The 21,096-nt window shown below is 36.2% G+C and overlaps 1 protein-coding gene across 2 annotated transcripts; it reads right to left on the bottom strand.

Moving 5' to 3' along the window:
* Window positions 1-95: 95 nt before the first annotated feature.
* Window positions 96-14,850, bottom strand: LOC131431605 (CLIP domain-containing serine protease B9-like). 2 transcript variants are annotated; one of them, XM_058597427.1, is made up of 4 exons: window positions 14,515-14,850; window positions 6,108-6,621; window positions 5,751-6,040; window positions 96-464 (listed from the first exon to the last, which is right to left on the bottom strand). In XM_058597427.1, the coding sequence occupies exons 1-4, from the start codon at window positions 14,678-14,680 to the stop codon at window positions 166-168; spliced, it is 1,269 nt and encodes a 422-aa protein (XP_058453410.1). In that variant the 5' UTR covers window positions 14,681-14,850; the 3' UTR covers window positions 96-165. The 2 variants fall into 2 exon arrangements, with proteins under 2 accessions (XP_058453410.1, XP_058453417.1); XM_058597434.1 differs by lacking the exon at window positions 14,515-14,850 and adding an exon at window positions 6,972-7,201.
* Window positions 14,851-21,096: the final 6,246 nt, after the last annotated feature.

Here is a 21,096-nt window from a genome sequence, read left to right as displayed (position 1 = left end):
TTCCGTCATACTCATCCACTTGTTTACAAACTTGTTTTTACGCGATTATGACAACTCACAATACTAGTCGGAGATTCCGACGGAATAAAACAACATTTTATTCGAACGGGGTTTGGTTTTATTTTCATCACACACTCACATACAGGAAAAAATCAATACGCTCTCTTAATTCCGGATCGTCGTCCGGATCCAGTCCATGTACGCCGGTACCCGGGTGTACACTCCGGGCCAGTCCTCCAGGCCGCACCGGTTGCCGAACGAAACCACTCCCTCCAGGGTCCAGACTTTCTGCAGTTTCATCAGCGGACCACCCGAATCTCCGTGGCAGGAATCTTTGGCGAAGTCACCGCCGGCACACAGCTGGTTGGCCGTGATGTCCGCCTTCTTGGTGGCGAATTTAGCCCGACACCGATCCTGATCGTACACCTTGATGCCAAGCTTCTGCTTGATCGGGCTGCGGCTGCCTGTGTCGGGAGGGTTGGAAATAGAAAAAGAATAATCATAAGTTAGAAGTATTGATTGCTAATGAATCCATATCAGGGCGAGTTGGTTTCAAGGATGTTTGTAAAATTTGGGACAAAACTGTCCGAAAATGATTTTATTCGTTGCAGATTTATTCTTTTCTAATACACGTTTGAGCTAAATTAAAAAAAATATACTGTTTATATACCGTTTTTAGCATAAACCGTTTCACCGAATACCGAAAGCTATTTTACTGAACAACTTTTTGGATGTGGGTTCTGCGAAAACGTGCTTGGTTGGGAAACAGTACCGCTATCGCTTTTAATAAAACATTCAGGGAAAAAGAATGTTTGGGACTGTTTCTCAGAGTAAAGATTAGGATTTGAATGTAGTGGAAAACAATCCAAATAGAAAAAAAACGAAACCTTATGAACCCGGCCGAAAAAATTAATTGGTCCTGATAACCTGCAAGAGGATAATGCTTCGAAGCTTTCTCGGTCACGTCTCGAAGGAATAAAATGTAATCGCCAATACGGACTAACCGTCCCAATCTCCCGACTCAAACACTACTGGAAATGTCTGAGCGCTCTGAATGAGCAATTTAGCAAAAAACCGCGAATTTACGTACCGCATAAAAAAAACCGCATAACTCTGAAAATTCGCATAAAAAAACCGCATAACTTTGAAACTTCGCATAAAAAAAAACCGCATAACTCTGAAACTTCGCATAAAAAAACCGCATAACTCTGAAACTTCGCATAAAAAAACCGCATAACTCTGAAAATTCGCATAAGAAAAGACGCGTTAAAAAAACCGCCTAAAAAAGACCTGTGTAGATTTAATCGGAACAATTTTATTCTGTTGAACCATGAGGTCGCGCTAGCAGTTCAACATAAACTGCTACGCACTGATGACTCAAACACGAAACGAAAACTTTAACAAAAAACCTTGTTCTAGACTCTGTGATGAAAAAAAAAAGATCAAGAAATTCAAAACAACCGTAATTGATTAGTAACTAACTAGCAATTATTATTCATCAATTCGCGTTGAAATTTCCGAAATCGAAATTTTTTTTCTATGCCAAAAACTTAGAATTGCTTGAAACGTCGAGATTTAGTAACAACATGAAATAATTTTTTTTAAATCAACTTCCTGGGAAATTTAGCGAATTCCAATCTCGAAAAAAAATCGATACCAAATGTATTAGAATTGTCTGAATCGTCGAGATCTAGTTTCGTCTCGAAAAAAAAATTTAAAAATCGACTTTTTGGTAGTTGATATTTCTGAAAATTTTTTAGGCGAAATATATAAGAATTACATGACACGTCAAGATTTTATGTTATCTCGAAACAAATTTTTTTATCGAAAAATCTCGACTCTGATGCTTCGAAAAATTTTGAGATTTTCGAAATCGAATTTTTTTTTATACCGAATGTCTTCGAATAGCATGAGATCTGGTGTTATCTCTTCACTTTTCTTCCTAGAGATTCGAGATGAAAAATGCATAATTAATGAAAGCGTTTTACACCCGATTGTAATTCGCATGCCAAATCAGAAATTTTGTGGTAAACTAAATGTCTTCGAATTATCTGAAACGGCAAGATCTAGTGCCGTCTCGAAAAAAAAAATTTTCGAGAAAAATCGAATCTGGAACTTTTGAGATTTCCGAAACAGTTTTTTTATAAGACACTAATTACAAATGCATGAAACGTCGGAATCTGGGGTTATCTCAACGTTTCATGCAATTCTAAGACATTTGGCAACAAAACAAAAAAAAAATCGATTCCGGAAATCTCAAATCCCAGTCAAATTTTTTCAAAGAATTTTTTTCCGAGATGACACTAAATCTCGACGTTTCATGCAATTCTTAAACATTTGTCATGAAAAACTTTTTGCCTTTCTCTATAGAAAGGTATCAGAATTGCTGGAAAAACCGACTTTCGAACGGAGCCTCGGAGACCCATAGTGTTATATACCATTCGACTCAGTTCGTCGAGATAGGAAAATGTCTGTGTGTGTGTGTATGTGTGTGCACTTTTCGAAGATATTTGAACGCGCTCAATTTTCTCAGAGATGGCTGAACCGATTCGAACAAACTTGGGCTCGTTTGAAAGCTACTGTCGGGCCATTGATCAAGTTCGAAGATCAAATGGCTGTGACTTTTGGTTCCGGAGATATGATTGTATAAGTGACGTAACCGACAAAAAGCGTTGTATTTGAACGCGCTCAATTTTCTCAGAGATGGCTGATCCGATTTTAACAAACTTGGGCTCGTTTGAAAGCTACTGTCGTGCCATTGATCAAGTTCGAAGATCAAATGGTTGTGACTTTTGGTTCCAGATATATAATTGTATAAGTGACGTAACCGACAATACACGTTGATTTTTACCGCTCTTTTATATATAAGGGTGCCAAAATTTTGGGATCACCTCTATTTTCGTTAAGTTCTAGTGCTCAAAAGTTTAAGCACCTCGAAAAAAGCCTTCATGCAAAATTTGACCTAAATCGGACATGCTTAAGGGGTGCTGCCCGGTGGTAAAAGTTTGACAATTTTCGATCTTGAAAAAGCACCATAGGGGGGAGTACATGAAATTTCCAAAATCGAAAATTGTTTTTTGATGCCAAAACTCTTAAAACTGCATAAAACATCGAAATTTAGTGTCATCTCAAAAAAAAATTTTTTTGAAAAAATCAACTTTCTGCGACTTAGAAAAATTTTCATATATTTTCTAAGTTCCAAAAAGTCGACTTTTTCAAAAAAAATTTTTTCGAGATGACACTAAATCTCGACGTTTCATGCAATTCTAAGCCTTTTGGCATCAAAAATTTTTTTTCGATTTCGAAAATTTCATGTGATTTTTCAAGATATATGAAAATTCCACTAAGTGGACTAAGAAGGCTTTTTTTAGATTAGCATCACTGATTACAAATAGGCAACGCAAATGTCGAGCACTAATTTGGAAAAATGATGCTGACTGTGTGACATAAACACTGAAGCATGCTTTTGTGAAATACTCGAATCAATCTGAATCAATTAGTTTCGAAATTAGTATCCGAAATTATTTAATAAAATTATGAAATACATTTCCATGAGACTGTTATGAAAGAAGAGAAAGGCATTATCACACCACTAGGTGGATTAAGAAGGGTTTTTTTTAAATTTGGCTCAATTTGTAAGTTATAGGTGATTCGAAGTGTTACATTTGTGTAAGTTATATGTGTTGCTAGGACTTAACTTTTTTATTAGTTGTGTGTTATGAAACGTTATATGCGTTACTTTTTTTTGTATGTTATAGGTGTTACGTAGTGTTACATACGTTAATTTTTCTAAGTTATATGTGTCACTAGTTACTTTTTATTAAGTTAAGTGCGAAACGTTACATGCGCTACTTGTTTGTAAATTATGGGTGTTGCGCAGCGTTACGTTCGTTACGTTTAATTAAGTTTTAGATCTTATCATAAATAATAAGTAGCATGTAGCGTTACATTTTCATAAGTTAGTGTTATGAAGCGTTCCATGCGTTAGGTTTTTAATTGAGTTATAGATGTTTTAAGCGTTTCGTATGTTGCGTTACTTCTTATTAGTTTTAGATGTTATTATTTAAAAAGTTATAGATGTTACGTGTGTTACTATTTCATTAGTTTTAGGTGTTTCGAAATATTACTTTCTCGTAAGTGAAGCGTGTTATGTAGCGTTACTTGCGTTATTTTTTGTAAGTTATAAATGTTACTATACGTTACATGTGTTTTTTCATAGAATATTTGTGTAACGCCTAGTTGTTCTTTTTTAGAAGTTATGTGATACGGAACGTTTCATGCGTTGTTATTCGAAAATCATAGGTGTTACAAGGTGTTACTTTTTCATAAGTTATAGGCGATACGTAGCGTTACATATGTTACTTTTTCAAACATTATAGGAGCGTTACATGCATTATTTTTTTTTTGTAAATTATTGGTTACGAAGCATTACTTTTTGTAAGTTATATGCGTTATTTTATTATAAATAATGTATTACGAAACGTTATTTTTCTTCAAAAGTTACAGGTGTTACGTAGCGTTACATGCGTAACTATTTTTTATAAAGTTATAGGTGTTCCGAGTGTTACTATTTCATAAGTTATAGGCGATACGAAGCGTTACATACGTTACATTTCCAAACATGACAGGAGTTAGCAGCGTTACATGCGTTATTTTTTTTCTAAATTATTGGTTACGAAGCCTTACTTTTTGTAAGTTACATGCGTTACTTTCTTATAAATAATGTATTACGAAAAGTTGTAAGCGTTATTTTTTCTTCGAAAGTTATAGGTATTACGTAGTGTTACATGCGCTACTTTTTTAAAAGTTTTAGGTGTTACGTAGCGTTACATGCATTACTTTTTGTAAGTTATGTGCATTACTAGGCGTTATATTCTTTTAAGTTATGTGTTGCGAAACGTTACATGTGTTACTTTTTTGCAAATTGTAAGTGTTAGGTGAGGTGAGTTATTTTATATTAAATTATAGGTGTTACATGCGTAAGCAGAAAACGTTATGATATTTCATGGCCAAATGAACTTGGTTGTTTCAATTTAAGATGCAATGGAAAGGCATTTTGAAGAATTTCTTAGTAATATTAAGAAAAAATATAAGTGATATGAGGAAGGCATCATCACACCACTAGGTGGATAAACACAGGTTCTATATTTTCCTTCGCGTTAGCCCCACCTTTTTTCAAGACAGAATGCAGCGATGTTGATATTTGAACATAGCCTTTTCGTATTACCAGTGAACCGATTCGCACTATTGCACGGTTCGTAAACGCCGAATGCATGAAATCTTAAACTCAAAAGATCAACGGTATAGTAAAAGGTATAAAATTGCCGATGAGTTCTAAATGCTCTCTATCAGTACCTCTTATCGCCAACATCATTTAAATATAACGGTCTTTTTCAGGGCCACTGAAAAGCTTTAAAAATCATGTTTGAAAAATTGTTTCATCTATGTAAACATGTTCCTGAACTATTCAGGAAAAAACATTGAAGGTGTTTTGTTCGAGTACGAGTATATTGAAGAACTTCGTTTTTCAACAGAAATTCATCCAAAATGTTTTAGTGTGTTTCAATAATCTAGAGACAATATTCAATGAACTTCCGATGCTTACATTGATGGGGATCGATCAAAATAGGATTTTATTTTTTTGAGCCTTAAGTGTCTCTTCTAAATAACAAAACCCATAACAATATTAGATGAGCAAAATCGTAACATACATTCCCGGGAAATTTTCAAAATAAATCAGACAAACTCACCCTTCAACGTCCGTCCAAATCCTGTCACAAAATTAACATCTCCAGCGGTCGAACTCCGGAAATCTGCCAACGGGAGGCAAATCGGTTGAATAAAGTCCGTATAGAGAATGTCCCGATTCAACCGCAGCAGTGCAATATCATTCAACTTGGTCAGCTCGCTGTACTCCGGATGGGGCAGTTTCTCCTCCACCGGAACATCAATCGGCGGATCGGCACAGATACGTTCGCCGTCCTGTTCGATACAGTCGACATCCGTCGTGGTGTCGTACTCTCCCAGCCGGACACTAACTCTGCAATCCAAAAAATTCCAAAACAGAATGATTATCAACTGCCGACAAACCAGCAAAACAAACTTACAAATTGCCTTCCTTCCGCTCGACCTCACCCACCACGCAGTGTGCCGCCGTCAGCACGTACCGATTGTTGATCAACGATCCGCCGCAGCTGAATTTTCGTTCTCCGCGGAAATTTTCGAACTGCAACATGGCCAACCAGGGAAACTCGTCGATGTCGGCATTCTCGCCGCCGTAGATTCGCATTCCGATGCTGACCCCGCACTCGTTGGCCCTCGGGTTCGGCAGCACTCCGCCGGTAACGTGGGCACGATTTTCCGGCTGCAGTGGAGTTACCGCCGATGGGATCTCCGGTGGTGGGGGTGGCGTTTGAATCGTATCACCCGGCCCATGCCGTACGGCTTTGTCCGGACAGCAAACGAACGGTTGCTGACCGCTGGCGGCACCGGTACAGGCGGACAGTTTCAAAAAGTCCCGCTCCTCCCAAGTCAACAGACGATCACCGAAAAAGGACAGCATGCTGCTGCAATCGTAAATGGAACTGCAGAGGCCACGTTTGCGCGTTGGGGTCATACATTCTGAGGGGTGAAAACAAAACCGTGAGTTATTCGACGGCTCTTATCACTTGTTTGTTTATGTTGCACAATGTGCCTACTGACAAGGAAGACCTTGAAAACCTCGTTATCGCCGAAAGTTTCCAAACCGAAACCCCGAAACGGTTTTCCCCGATCTGGTCTGGTCGTCGCACTTTTCAGTTGATTGAAGGTTGCACGCAAATCGAAAACACAACGCCGCCAGTCACGGTAGAAAACAAAACCGGTTACAGGTTGGCAAAGAGGCAACAACCGGTCCGAATGAATTCTAATGACTAATGACCCCTGGCGCCCTCGACGAACCATCGCCTAAATCAGCCATCAATCAAACTTACGTTGCTGAACGGTACTTTGGATCATCAGCAGCAGTAGCAGGAGCAATGGCCCAAAATTTAATCGGGTGATCATCCTTGGTCTTGTGGCTTCCAAACAGTAAGAAAAAAAATTTAGAATCTACACTCTAATCACAAACAATTCTAGCAGACACAGAACGGTACAAACTTCAAACCGATTCGGTGAAGTGGCACTGCTTGACTGACTTGACTGACGATGAACCTCGCCACTAAGCCACTTACATTTGATCGGGTAGGGCCGGTCTCATTGTGCGAGTTACTTTTGTGGTCGTTGTTGTTGTTGTTGTTGTCGTAATGTGCGAAAGATAATCCGGTTTCGCAAAGTGACACGCGATCGACAGACACGACACGGTACCGTACACCGGGACACCAGACACCAGTGTTTATTGGTCTTCTTTTGTTTTCTTCTAACGCATTTCTATCGGGGATCGTTTTGAATTGAGATATTGCAGTAAGAGTGAGAAACAGAAAGAGAGAGATACGAGGGAGTGAAAGATGTATTGCTCACTTCAACTCGATCGGTAATTGCCGGACCGGGGATATTTGCGATTGTGATGCATGCACAAATCGGGAAAGTACCGATCGTGACGTTAGAGATTGTTAGAGTTAAGAGTCTCGAAGAAAAAAATCCACTCGAGAAATTTAGTTGATTTCTGAAATTTAAATCGTATTGCAGTACTGCGAGGTGTAATAAAATAGTAAGGTTGTCTAATACAAATGGTCAATATTTGTACTTATTCGATGTATAACTTTGTTTCCTTTGTTTTCCAATAGATGTCTCTAGGAATAAGTTCCAGAAGTCAACCGATTCTGGATATCGTTCTACACCAAACACTAATTCTCGATTGTACAGTATTGTCAACGTGAAGAAGGAACTACTAATAAAGTAGGTCTATGTTCCAAGGCTGCTCAATTAGGCACAGTGCGCCACAAATAATCATAAGTATTCGATTCTGAACTGAAAAACGATAGTAAAAATACACACTGAAAAAATATTCAAAAAGTAATAAATCGAGTGGGTTATAAGTAGATCACAAAAGAGAGTTCAAAATTTTCCCAGACTACAGAACTGCACACAGTGCGAATTACATTAATAATGACTCTTGGATTTGGAATAGTTTTTCGGGATCGATTTTTTGGTTCTTGAAAGATCCGAAGTCGAGTGCGTTTTGCTCGAATGCAGAATTTCTGCAGCAGAAAATTGTTGAAGATAATCGTCAATTCTGAGGTTTCCACCTCTCATACGAATTTAGAAATTGGAAAGGGGAACGAGCCAAAATCAAATTTAGGTTGTCGACGATATTCTGATGTGTATTTTTTTCATTTTTGGAACGTTTGAGTGATTGAGACTAGAAGTATCTTTAGTTTTTATATATTTGAGTTGTTGAGTTCTAGAGCTCCAGTATTTTCGAGTGCGTGAATATCTGTTTTCACAAGTTATTCAGTTGCTACATTCTTGAGTTCATCAATACTTAAGGGCTTGAGTATGTGTTATTTGATTATTGAGTTAATATGTACAGAAGGTCGTTACTCCTTAAGCTTTTGAGTTCTGGAGCCCTTCATTGCTTAAGTTTGAGAGTTTTAGAATTTCTATTTTTTTGATTTTGAGTTCTCAAGCACTCAAGCTATTAATTTTTTGAATTCTTAAGCTGACGTGTTGCTCAGTTTATGAGCTCTTGATTTTTTTTGAGTTCCTGAAGTCTCGAATTGTTGAGTTCTTTGGTTCTCGAGTTCTTCTGTTCTCGTACTCTTAAGTTCCTGAGTTTTAAATTTCTTGATTTTTTCAGTTTCTGTTTTCGAGTTTAGTTCTTAAATTTTTACGTTTTTGGACTCCGGAATTCTCGAGTTGTTAAGTTCTTCTGCTCTCGAGTTCCTGAGATCTTAATTTCTTGAGCTTTTGGGGTTCTGAATTCTCAGTTCTTCAGTTTATGAATCTATGAGTTCTTTAGTTTTTGTGTTCTTGAATATTTGAGTTCTTGATTTTTTGTGTTCTTAAATTTTTGAATTCTTGATTTTTTGTGTTCCTGAGGTCACGAATTGTTGAGTTTCTGAGTTTTCGAGTTCTTCTGTTGTCGAACTTTCGAGTTTTTGAGTACTTAATTTCTTGAGTTTTTGAGGCTCTGAGCTCTCGATTTTAAGTTCATGAGTTTCTTAGTACTTGAGTCTCCGAGTTGTTGAGTTCTTGAGATTTTTACTTCTCGTATTCTTTTGTTTCTGAGCTCTCGAATTTTGAGTTGTTGAGTTTCGAGTTCCTTGAGATCCTAAATTATTGAGTTTATTGAGTTCTCTTCACTTTATGAGCCCCAAATTTTTGAGTTTTTTATTTTTTTATTGAATTCTTCTGTTCTCGAGCTCTTGAGCTTCCGAGTTCCTAATTCCTTGAGCTTTTGAGTTTCTGAACTCTCGAGTTCTTCAGTTTATGAGCTATAGTTTTTGAATTTTTGCGCTTCCAAGATCAATCACTGAGTTGTCGAGTTATTGAGTTCTGAGTTTTTTAGTTCTCGAGCTATTTAGTTTCTGAGCTTGAGTGGCTGAGTTCTCGAATTTTGAGTTCCTTGAGTTCTATAGTTTCGTTCTTCAGCCCGGGTTGGCGGTTCAATGCATGTGACGCTGGTCTTACAGATGAGTTCTTCAGTTCTCGAATTCTTTAGTTCTTGAGTTCTCGAATTGTTGAGGTTTTCTATTCTCGATCTCATGAACTCTTAATTTCTTGAGCTGTTGACCTCTAGAGTTCTTAAATTTATGAGTTTTTGAATTTTTCAGTTCTCTAGTTTCTTCTTGAGTTCCTGAGTTCTCGAGTTGTTGAATTGTTGAGTTTGGCAGTTCTCGAGGTTTTGTTCGTGAGCTCTTGAATTTGTTGAGTTCTTAATTTCTTAAGTCCCTGAGCTCTCTCGAGCTATAGGGTTCTTGAGTTCTTTAGTTCCCGAATTGATTAATCAATTTCGCGAGATCCTGAGTTCCTAATTTCTTAAGATTTTGATTTGCAGACGTCTATCGTTCTTAAGTTTATGAGGTCCTGCATTTTTGAGTGCAAGTTCTCTATTGTTTAAAATCTCGCATTCATTAGTTCTCGATATGTCGAGCTATTGAATTATTAAATTCGCGAGTCTCTGAGATCATGCTTTGTTGAGTTCTTGAGTTTCTCAGTTTTCGACAAGTTGTTGAGTTTTTGAGTTATAGAGTTACTGAGTTATCGAGTTGTAGAGTTCTTATGTTCTAGAGCTCTTGAGTTTCAAAGTTCCTAATTTCTTAAGCTTTTGAGATTCTGACGTCTTGAGTTCTTAAGCTCTTGATTTTTATGTTCTAGAGTTTATGAGTTATGGAGTTGTTTAGTTCCTTAGTTATCGAGTTATTAAGTTCTGTTGTTCTCGAACTCTTGAGTTTCTAAGGTCTTAATTCCTTAAGCTTTTGACTTTCTGACGGCTCGAATTCTTCATTTTGAACTGTTGAATTTATGAGATCTTGAGTCTCTGAGTTCATGAGTCCCTGAGTTCTCGAATTACTGAGTTCTTGTGCTATTGAGTTGTTGAGTTCTTGTTTGCTCAAGCTTTTCTTAATTCTTAATTCCTGAGTTCCTAGTTTCTTGAGCTTTTGAGTTTATGAGGTTTCACGTTCTTGAGTTTCTGAGGGTCGTCAAATGGTGAGATAACTAAGTCCTCACAAGTCCCTATCTCATGCCTCCCCGAGCGTCTATGATGACATTTGGTCAATAGAACGGCGTAGACTGAGTGCTATCGCCTTCTGCGTTAGTAGCAGAATGAGAGGGTGCGAAATGGCTTGAAGGTTGAAGCCCATCCTAAAGTGCAATGTTTATCATAGTATATTACAACATATAATTCTGTTGTTTATTACATCATGTATTATTATTATTATTTTTATTATTATTATTATTATTATTAGAAGAGCGTAACTTACACTGCGACATTATCTGTTATATTGTATCATAGCATATTATTTCATATATTATCGTCTTACACTATTTTATGTTATTATATAATATGTTGTATGGTATTATACTGCATTGCATTATATCATATTATATTGTAATATATTATATTATATTTTATTATATATATTATATTATATTATATTGTATTCTATTATATTATGTTATATTGTATTGCATTATGTTGTATTATATTATATCATAGGGTTTATTATGAGTAGTACTACGTACCTCTGCGCAAAATATAAATTTGTTTTCCTTATAAGTTATCATTTTTAAAGTAACTTTCAACTAAATATCAAGGTCGTCACAAGGTGAGCTTGGTTCTCACTGGTTCCTGTTTCATGCCTACACGTGTGTCTGTGCTGACAAATGGTCTATGGAATGCGTTGATGGCAGAATGAGATGATGAGAAATGACTTATAAATTCAAGTAATATAATATCATAGCATATCGCAACATATCATTTCATTCATTCTATTATTTATTATATTTGTTATTGTACTATATTATATTGTTTTTTATTATTATTTTCATTACTATATTTATTGTTATTATTATTAATTTGTCATCAATAATAATAACATATATTATTTTCATAGATGTGGATATTATTATTGTTATTAGAAGAGAAATATTCTACTTCCTGCAGTATTGCGAAGGTAGAAGAGCATAACTGACACTCTACATAAACTGTTATTTTATATATTGTTTTATAATATATTATATTATATTATTTTGTAATGTATTATATCATTTTATGTTATATTAATTTCATTACATTATGTTTCATTGTATTTATCAATATAAAACATTTACCACGGGGACGTAAAGGGGAGGGAGCATCAGGGCATCGGACGAATTGATGACTGGACGAGGGATTGTGGATAGCCAGCCCAAGTCACTTGAAGGAAACTAGTTTCCTTCTGAAGGTTTGAAATGAGTCTGACGCGCCCTTCTCAAACAAACCATCAGGTGGGTTCAAGCATGTATAGCGATATGCTTCATCCATGCACTGGATATTATGGTTGGAAGAGCATCTTTTATTCCCGCGGAATACGAGTAAGTGACTCTACTTACATATCCGCCCAACCCTTTTTGTTCGCTTTTCGGTAACAGCTTTAGTAAGAAGGTGAATGGATGAGTCATATCGGGGCTACTGTAAGTCTACCCGCATCCACTGGCAAGTCCTTGAACTGATGGTGGCTTCACTTCACATCATTCACACATCATTTCAAGTTCTTGAGTTTCTGAGTTCTCGAATTGAGAAATTGTTTAGTTCTCGAGTTGTTGAGTTCCTTCGTTCTCGAAGTCTTGAATTCTTGAGGTTTCTTATTTCTTCAGGTTCCGATGTTTTGAGCTAGCGAGCTCTTGAGTTTGAGTTCTTGAATATTTGAGATCTTGACTTTCTGAGTTCTTGAGTCTGAATTCTCGAGTTTTTCAGTTCTGGATTTCCTGAACTTTTAAGTTTTTGAGTGTCTCTCGAGATCTTGAATTTTCAATGTTTTAAGGTTTTTTCAGTTCTAATGCTGTAGATTTGTATAGTTTTTTTTTTATTCTTGTGCTGTTAAGTTTTGTATTCCTTACGCATGATGGTTCGATTTTTCGGCGTGCTGACAAAAGAACTAAAGTTGACCTTAGTCGTGAGGTAATACATAACTTAAAAGTTTCTACCGATCGATTTGGTATGAGGACTCTCGATTTCTAGAATACAATTGAGGGCAAACAGGTGCATTGAGATTCTCCCTTCCTGATCTCACAGCACCACTGCAGTGTTCTTGCATTGACTCTAGTAGTAGCAGCTAGCCAAATCTTCCCAAAACATCACGGAATCGTTGTGTGGTTAATGCAATTAACATTTTTTAAGTTTTTTTAACATTGACTTTTCCTTCTAGAGATCCGAGACCAAAATGCATCAATAACAAAAGCGTTTTACACGCAATTGCTAATCGCTTGCTAAATCAGAATTTTTTTGTAAACTTATGAGTAAAATGAATGAATATCTTTATATCTTTTTAACATCTAAGTATAGTAATCAATATTTATTCTTTTTTTGCATTTCTGTTCTTTTTTTCGTTTAACAAGCAGTTTCTAATCGCTTGCCGAATCAGAAATTTCAAGGTGTGAATGTGTATCTTTTGCTCTTTTTAACGACTAAGTAAAGTAAAGTGTTCCTCCGTTTTTTTATTCACATCTAATGAAGAGTAGTTTGGTTTCAGTTATAGTGTTTTTATTTGTCTTTAGAGTTGACCCTACATACGGAGAATGTATCCGAAACGGATATAAGTAGAAAACGACAATCGTCTTACTCATGGTGCAATATTTGCCTCCAGTAGTGTCATGCTTTGTCATTTAAGTGAATTCCTAACGAATGAAATAAATCATTTTCAACTCTGTTTCAAGTTCTAACTAAATCGAGAAATTATCCACACTTGATAATCCATAAATTAAACTGCCAACAACTCTTTTATTGCGAATGATGACTTGACAAGTATGCACGGTTTGAATCTGTTGGCGCTATGGCAAATGAGCTGCTGATTCAGCAAACGTCCAAGTGGAGTGTGATTTACCGAGATGCGCACAAAGAAGAGGTCGCAAAAAAGGATAGTAGGCCATGAAAACGCAGCTTGTATTATAAAACGTGCTCGTTTATTGAAGACTAGATTACTTTGATTTAACACTACACTACACTCACTCAAAAATAATTTTCATTCCTCTATCAATGTATACGATAAAATAGCAAAAATAAAATTTTCGTGTTTGACACACATTAACACACATTGTTATTAAACAAGAGACAATTGAACCAACCGCAAACTATCTATACCTTTCCATTGTCGATAACTGCTCAGCTGCAATGAAATAAAAAAAGTAAACCTTTTCTCCCCAATTCCCTACTGCTGGTTGAAATCAAAATAGATCTTAATTACCGAAATTGAAAAACTTTTCCTTTCCCCTTCCGCGCAGATCATAAATTACTTGTACCAACTGGTACCGAATCCTTCTCCCGAGAAATAAATCGCAAAATTGACAAAAAAAAAACAGCCTAAAATCTTCCCCGATTAGTTAACCATTCTAAGCGAACAAATTTTTCCTCTAATTTCCGCACCAGTTGATAAAAAGTTGCTAATACTCTACTGTTTCTGATGAAAGCACCGAAAAAAAACTCATTTGTGTATTAAGCAAAGATTTATGGTTTAAATTTTGGAACAGGGCAAAAAAAAGTTTAAATAAAGAAATTCATAACGAAAGGGTTTTGTTGGCGGAGTTGGTGAAATTTATGACATCCAGTTTCCAGAGCGAAGCTCATTTTACTAGGATTTTTTTACGTTTTATTTTTATTCAACCGGCAAAGGTCGGGGTAAGTTAATTTCCGCGCCACTTTCTTAGCGTTTTCAGCGGAACCAACTAAATGAAAGAGGGAGATGATTTATGTCAGCTGGTGGTAAGTGATTTCGTTGTTTTTTTGTTTCTTCTGTTTACTTTCTGAGCGTTAACCGCGTAGCAAAATGAATTTCAATTCCGGATTCTAGTGGTGGGAAAAATAATCTAGCGAATTTTCGTTAAAAATCTACTCACTTCGATAGTTTCCCGCAGCAACTTGTCTTTCTCTGTACTGAGGCCACCTGTCAAAGTTTTTGATCCTGTCAATGTGAACATCCGGAACTTCACTTGGAAACAGAAACCCACTACAGGCAACTGCGAATGCACAACAAACTATCGTCACCGAAATCACCGTCGTCATGATCACTAGTCAAATTTATTCCGATCACCAGCACCCCACTTCGCACTGTCGACGAAATCATGTAGGAAGACGAACTAAACACCGATCTCCGATCAGGTACCGGAGCTTCCGCAAAGGTAAATTTCGGTTCCACACGGAAAAGATAAAACTCGTTAAGAAGAAATCCGTTCCGATCACAGTCCGCCCGGGTACTAAAGGAGAACGACGAGCCTCTCCGTCGATCAAAAAGAAGCTCCCGAGCAGCCAATGAAATTGCTGAATAAAAATTGAATGAATAAAAGATGAGTTGCCGGATAGTTCGGTTGTTACGTTTTGCTTTTAACACGTGGATCGGCGATCATCTGCTGAAAAGCGTGACACATGGGATGATTGTGATGATTGGATTGTAAGCTGACCGGATAGAATTGAAACAGACAGGGTTTGATTTATTGGTCTAAGCGATGCCCAGACGCTAAGAAACTTGGCTAAACTATTTTATTTCGCTATATGAGCAAAATTGGTATAAAACATTGAAAAAAAAAAACAGAATAAATAAAATACATTCTCCTAATAAAATATTAGCAAAAATTCGAATGGAAACTCATATGTTGAAAAATCAAAAAGTCAAAATTGATTAACCAACGGTGAAAAATTGTGATAGTCAAGGGTCAAAATTCGAACATCCAAAGTCAAAAACCAAAAATGAATAGTCAAATGCCAAAAGTTGAAAATCTAAAGTAAAAAATTGAAAGAATAAAGTCAAATAAATTAAAATCACAAGTTGAAAATCCATTTAAATTCAAAATTGAAAAACCAAAAATCGAATGTCAAAGATCGAAAGCCAAGAACCTGATTTGAGACATGTCATAAATCGAAAACTAAGAAAAAATATCCAAAGTCGAATGACACGTCAAGAGTAAAAAGTAAAGAGTCGAGTGACAAAAATTAAAAGGTAAATAATGGAAACTAATAATTTAGAAGTCAAATTTCATGTGACACTCTCCAAGTCTCAAGTACCAAGCTACAAGTCATGAGCCCCATATCACAAATCCAAAGACCCTAAAGTCTAAAGTAACAAGTCATAAGTGAATTTTTGATGTCAACAGGCAAAAACGAAAGTTAAAAATCAAATGTCAAAAAATCCAAAAGCAAAAGCCAAAATTCATCAGCCAACGGTATAAAAAACGAATGCCAAGAGTAAAAACTCGAAAATCTAGACGTCAAAAGCCAAAAATGGATATGCCAAAAGTTGGAAGTAAAAAGTAAAAGCGAATAGTGAATAATCAAGATTCAAAAAATCAAAAATCAAAAACCAAATATCGAAAGTCAAAAGTCTATTTAAAAGTTAGAAGACCAAAAATAAAAGTCAGATATCAAAAATCGAAATGTCAAAAGTCGAGAATTGAAAACCAAAAGTCGAATAACAAAATTCAAAAGTTAAGAGTAAAGCGTAACGAGTCAAGAGTTAAGAAATAGAAGGTAAATACCAATAATGCTACGACTAATCGTTGAAAATCGAAATTCAGAAGTCGAATTTTACGCCACAAGTTTTACGTCACGAATCACAAGACCCAAGCCTAAGGTCCCAGATAAAATCAGTTTAATTTGAACCGCTAAGAAGGCGTTTTTATTGTTGTTACTGTTTTTTGCTGTCTCATAATGTTACTGTTTGATTATTTTTAACTGTTTTTCACAGTTTTTTACGATTTTTATTGTATTGTATTTACAGTTTTCAGGGTTCTTACTTTTTCCCTATTCAACTGGTTTGCGGTTTTACTGGTTCACTATTTATCGTTTTGACTGTTTTTGCTGTTTATGTTAGTAGTGCTCTTACTGTTTGTACTGTTTTTTTTTGTTACTTTTTTATGTTCTTTTATGATTTTTGCTATTGTTACTGTTTTATTATATATAACTGTTTTTATTGTTTTATTTATACGATTTTTATTGTATTGTATTTAAGGTTTACATTGATCTTCCTATTCCTTATTTCACTGGTTTGCAGTTTTATTGGTTCACTATTTTATTGTTTGAACTGTTTTTGCTGTTTTTTGTTATCTTTTATGATTTTTGCTATTGATACTGTTTTATTATTTATAATTCATTCAGGGGTTAGCCAAATTTTGTGCTAGGGCACATAACCGATTTTGATATGTTTACGTGTCGTCTTTGACTCATCAGTGCATAGCAGTTCAAATTGAACTGCTTTATGCGAAACTAGGCCGTTCAATTTGAACCGCTAAGCAGACGTAAAATTTCTGCTATGTACAGAACACTTTACTTTGCATCGAAATGCAATGTCTATACTGACGTGCCGAACGAAAACGTGTTTTCAACTTTTTCTGGCCGATGCAGGTTTGGTCATTCAGGAGTTAGCCAAACTTTACGTCTGCTTAGCGGTTCAAATTGAACTGCCGAGTTTTGCATTAAGCAGTTCAATTTGAACTGCTGTGCACTGATGAGTCTCAAAGACGAAACGTGAACATATTTATAATTGTTTATTATTTATAACTTGTTTCATTGTTTTTTTTTTTTTTTGTATTTACAGTTTTCATTGTCTTGATTGTATTACTATTTTACTAGTTTACAGTTCTACCGGTTCACTGGATATTTTTTTCTGACGATTTTCACAAACTTAGATTTAAATGAAAGTTCTTACGGTCCCATTCGAAATTCCTGAGTATTGTTCGGAGTCGACCTCCGGTTCCAGACTTATGGGGTAAAAAGTGCAAAAAATAAAAAGACAACTTTTCTCAGAGGTGGTGTGACCGATTTTTACAAACTTATATATAAATCAATGGTCTTATGGTTCTTCACAAAACTTTTAATTTTCCTGAGGATCCGACTTCCGGTTCCGGAACTATGGGGTGCGTTAAAAATTTTCCAATGTCACATGAAGGGGCGAAACAAAAAGCGTTAAAAATTATCAGCCTCAAAACTACTCCAAACGGTAGTCATTATCAGTAGACTGTGTTTGGTCGATACCGGTTATTTTTTTAAGAATCGAAGAAAATTATTTTCACGAATACCACAGTATTATATATGATAGTATGATTGCTATGAAAAAGGCATCATTATACCACTAGGTGGATTAAAAAAAGTTTTCACTTCTTTTACTACTCTTTCTATTTTTACTGTCTGTACTGTTTTTGCCTTTCGCTATAGAAAGGTAATAGAATTGCTGTTTAAAACCACCTTTTGATCGGAGCTCCGGACACCCCTAATGTTATATACCTTTCGACTCAGCTCGAAGAGATCGAAAAATGTCTGCGTTTGTATGTATTTCAAAGATTTCTACTACCCCTCAAACTTCTCAAAGATTGCTTAACCGGTTTCAACAAACTTAGACTCATTTGAAAGCTACTTTTGAGCCATTGATTAAGTTCGAAGATCATATCACGCGTTTTTTTTAGAACGGCCAATAAGCCACCTGTCAACTTTCACTTTCGAAAGAAATCGCAAGCGAGCTATGAAAGATAGTGTACTAAATTTAACACCAGACGAAAGAGAACACTTTTCTCTGCCGTTTACTATTATGACTTACTCTCAGCGAGTGCCGAGTCATTCGAAATTACTTTTTAAAGTGAATGTTGATGGATGTCTTATTGGCCGTTCTAGAAAAAACGCGTGATATGATTGTCATTTCTGGTTCCGAAGATATAAAGGTAAAAGTAACGTAACCGACAAAACAAACTTTATTTTTCACCGCTCAATTCCCGCGGAGATGCCTAAAGCGATAGTAACAAGCTTAGGCTAGTTTGAAAACTATTTTTAGATTATGAATCAAACTCGAAACTACAATTGGCTGTCATTTCCGGTTCCGGAGATATAACGATATAAGTGACGTACCCGACAAAATGAAATTTTACTAGCCTCCGCTTTCAACGACCCTAGGTACGTCTAAAAATTATTGAATCATTTATCAAGTTCGAATATCATATAGCAGCTACTTCCGGTTCCGGAGATATAATCGGAAGCAGGTCATTTCGCCGAAAGTCGTTTCTCCGAATGCCATTTCGCCGAAGGAGACATTTCGCCGAATGTCGTTTCGCCGAAAGGGTAATTTCGCTGATTTCTTCAATTGTCTTTATATCGTAATTAGAATTGATTCAAGATGATAATGACAAAGGAAAGATGATAGTGTTTGCACCCGTTTGTTGACCTAAAATTGCACATCTGAAATAAACCATATTTAAAATAACGGATGAATACATTTCCCTGTATTGAATCTAAAAAAAACTTGAATATTTTTGTCCGCAGAACGGGAGAAAACTCATTGACTTTATTAGTTTCTAAGCATCAGAGCATTTGTTTTGGTGTATCTACCAGGCAAACGTTTGTGTTTTTTTTTGCGAAATGACCCTGAACCTTATAATCATATTAGTGACGTAACCGACAAGTCGCGTTGTTTTTTTTCTATCCTCATATTTTTTCTCTGACAACGACCAACGATCAAGTTCAAAATGATATATTTGGTTTCGAGAATGTTGTTGGAAATGCAACGTAAGCGCTTTGAACGACGAGAAAAAGACATTATGGCACCCTTAAGTGGATTTACAAGTTTTTTTTGTTAAAATGCAGCACTTTTTTGTAGGTCTACACATTTTTTTTGCAAAACTATTTTGTAGAATTTGTCAGTTTCCGTTTGTATCCAAAGGAGACTGCAACAGTGAATTTTTTTTTTTGTAAAAATATCGAATCGTTTCGGAAATATGGTTGCTCAAAATGTTCACAGTAGGAGCTACCCTAAACTTGATCCGTTGAACAGAACTAAAAACTTTTCTTACTCCACCTAGTGGTGTGGTGATACCTTTCTCTTGTCATTTAAATAAAGACTGTCCCAGAAAGTATGGACGCACTTTGATTTCGTTGTAAATAATTCAGTGTTAGATATTCAAATTTTATTCGATATACTGATAGTATTAGACTACAACAACAGAATATTATTCTCAACATTTGCTATTTAGCCATTTTAGATTAGCTGGCGCACCTTCTTGCGAACGTTCCTCATTAAATTCCGTACAGTCTTCTCCAATCTTTTTCAAACTGTTGAATGGTTTCGGCTGCCGAGACATGTTTCCTAAGATGTGTCTTCGTTAATGCCCAAAATTCCTCAATTGGTCGAAGTTGTGGGCAATTTGGTGGATTCATGTCTTTGGGGACGAAAGTGACATTTTTTAGTATACCATTCTACCGTTGATTTCAAGTAGTGGCAAGAAGCAAGATCTGGCCAGAAGACAATAGGATCCTTGTGGCTTCGAATCATGGGTAGAAGTCGTTTTTGTAAACATTCCTTGATGTATATTTCGCTGTTCATTGAAGCAGTGGTGATGAAGGGTTTCGAAATCTTACCGCAGCTACAAATTGCTTACCAGACCATAGCTTTCTTACCAAATTTTTCGACTTCAATCGATGTCTCGAACTGGTTTAACACTTGCCCTTCTCGCACCGTATAATATTGTGGTCCCGGCAAGGATTTGTAATCGAGTTTCAAGTAGGTTTCGTCGTCCATGATTATGCAGTTCAAATTTCCAGCAAGAATCGTATTGTACAGTTTTCGAACCCTCGGCCTGATCGATGCTTCTTGTTTCGGACTACGTTTTGGTTGTTTCTGCTTCTTATAGGTTCGAAGATTCAAATGTTCTTTAGCACGAAGAACGTTTGACTTCGAAGTGCCCACTTTTTTGGCCACATCCTGAACTGAAACCTCCTTCTTTTGCTCGAACTCCTTCAGTATATGTTTATCCAACGGAGGGTTAGCAGGACCTTTTTTTCGACCCGTTTTCGGATTATCCTCGCCGATCTTCTTGATTGCATTTCGCACGGCTTTTTCACTTACTCCTTCCATTTTTGCTATCTTTCTCAGTGCCAGTCCGCGTTCTGTGCACCATTTGTACACAGTTTTTCGACGTTGTTCTGCTGAAAGTCCACACATTTCGAAACAAACTAATGAAAACGAATAAACAACTGCACAAGTGGTTAGAGAAGAGTGTAAACAACAGGACGCATCCATAAAAATTGACAGATTCTGAACCATTGCGAAATGGCAGCGGTTTTTGGTTGCGTCCATACTTTCTGGGACAGTCTTTAGTCTTATTAAAACATTCATTATCTTCTATCTACGGCCAATAATAGTGTGAGCTTATCAAATAACCTAATAATAGCTTTCAAACGGGTTCAATTTTGTTAAAATTGCCTCTAGCATCTCTGAGAAAATTGAGCGATAAATAAAAATTTCGTCGAGCTGAGTCGAATGATATATAACACTCACTGTAGGTCTCGGAGGCTTCCTTTGAAAGCCGGTTTTCCAGCAATTTTTTTTAGAGAAAGACAAAAATCAAACAATATACTGCACTTTGGAGCATTTCATCAAAATAGAGTAGAGTGAAATTTGCGTCTATTTAGTCGGTCAAAGTGAACTAACAAAGAGGGTGACCGCA

This window comes from Malaya genurostris, chromosome 1, assembly GCF_030247185.1.
Source record: "Malaya genurostris strain Urasoe2022 chromosome 1, Malgen_1.1, whole genome shotgun sequence".
In the NCBI taxonomy this organism is placed as follows: Eukaryota; Metazoa; Arthropoda; class Insecta; order Diptera; family Culicidae; genus Malaya; species Malaya genurostris.
This window is presented reverse-complemented; position numbering and strand designations above follow the sequence as displayed.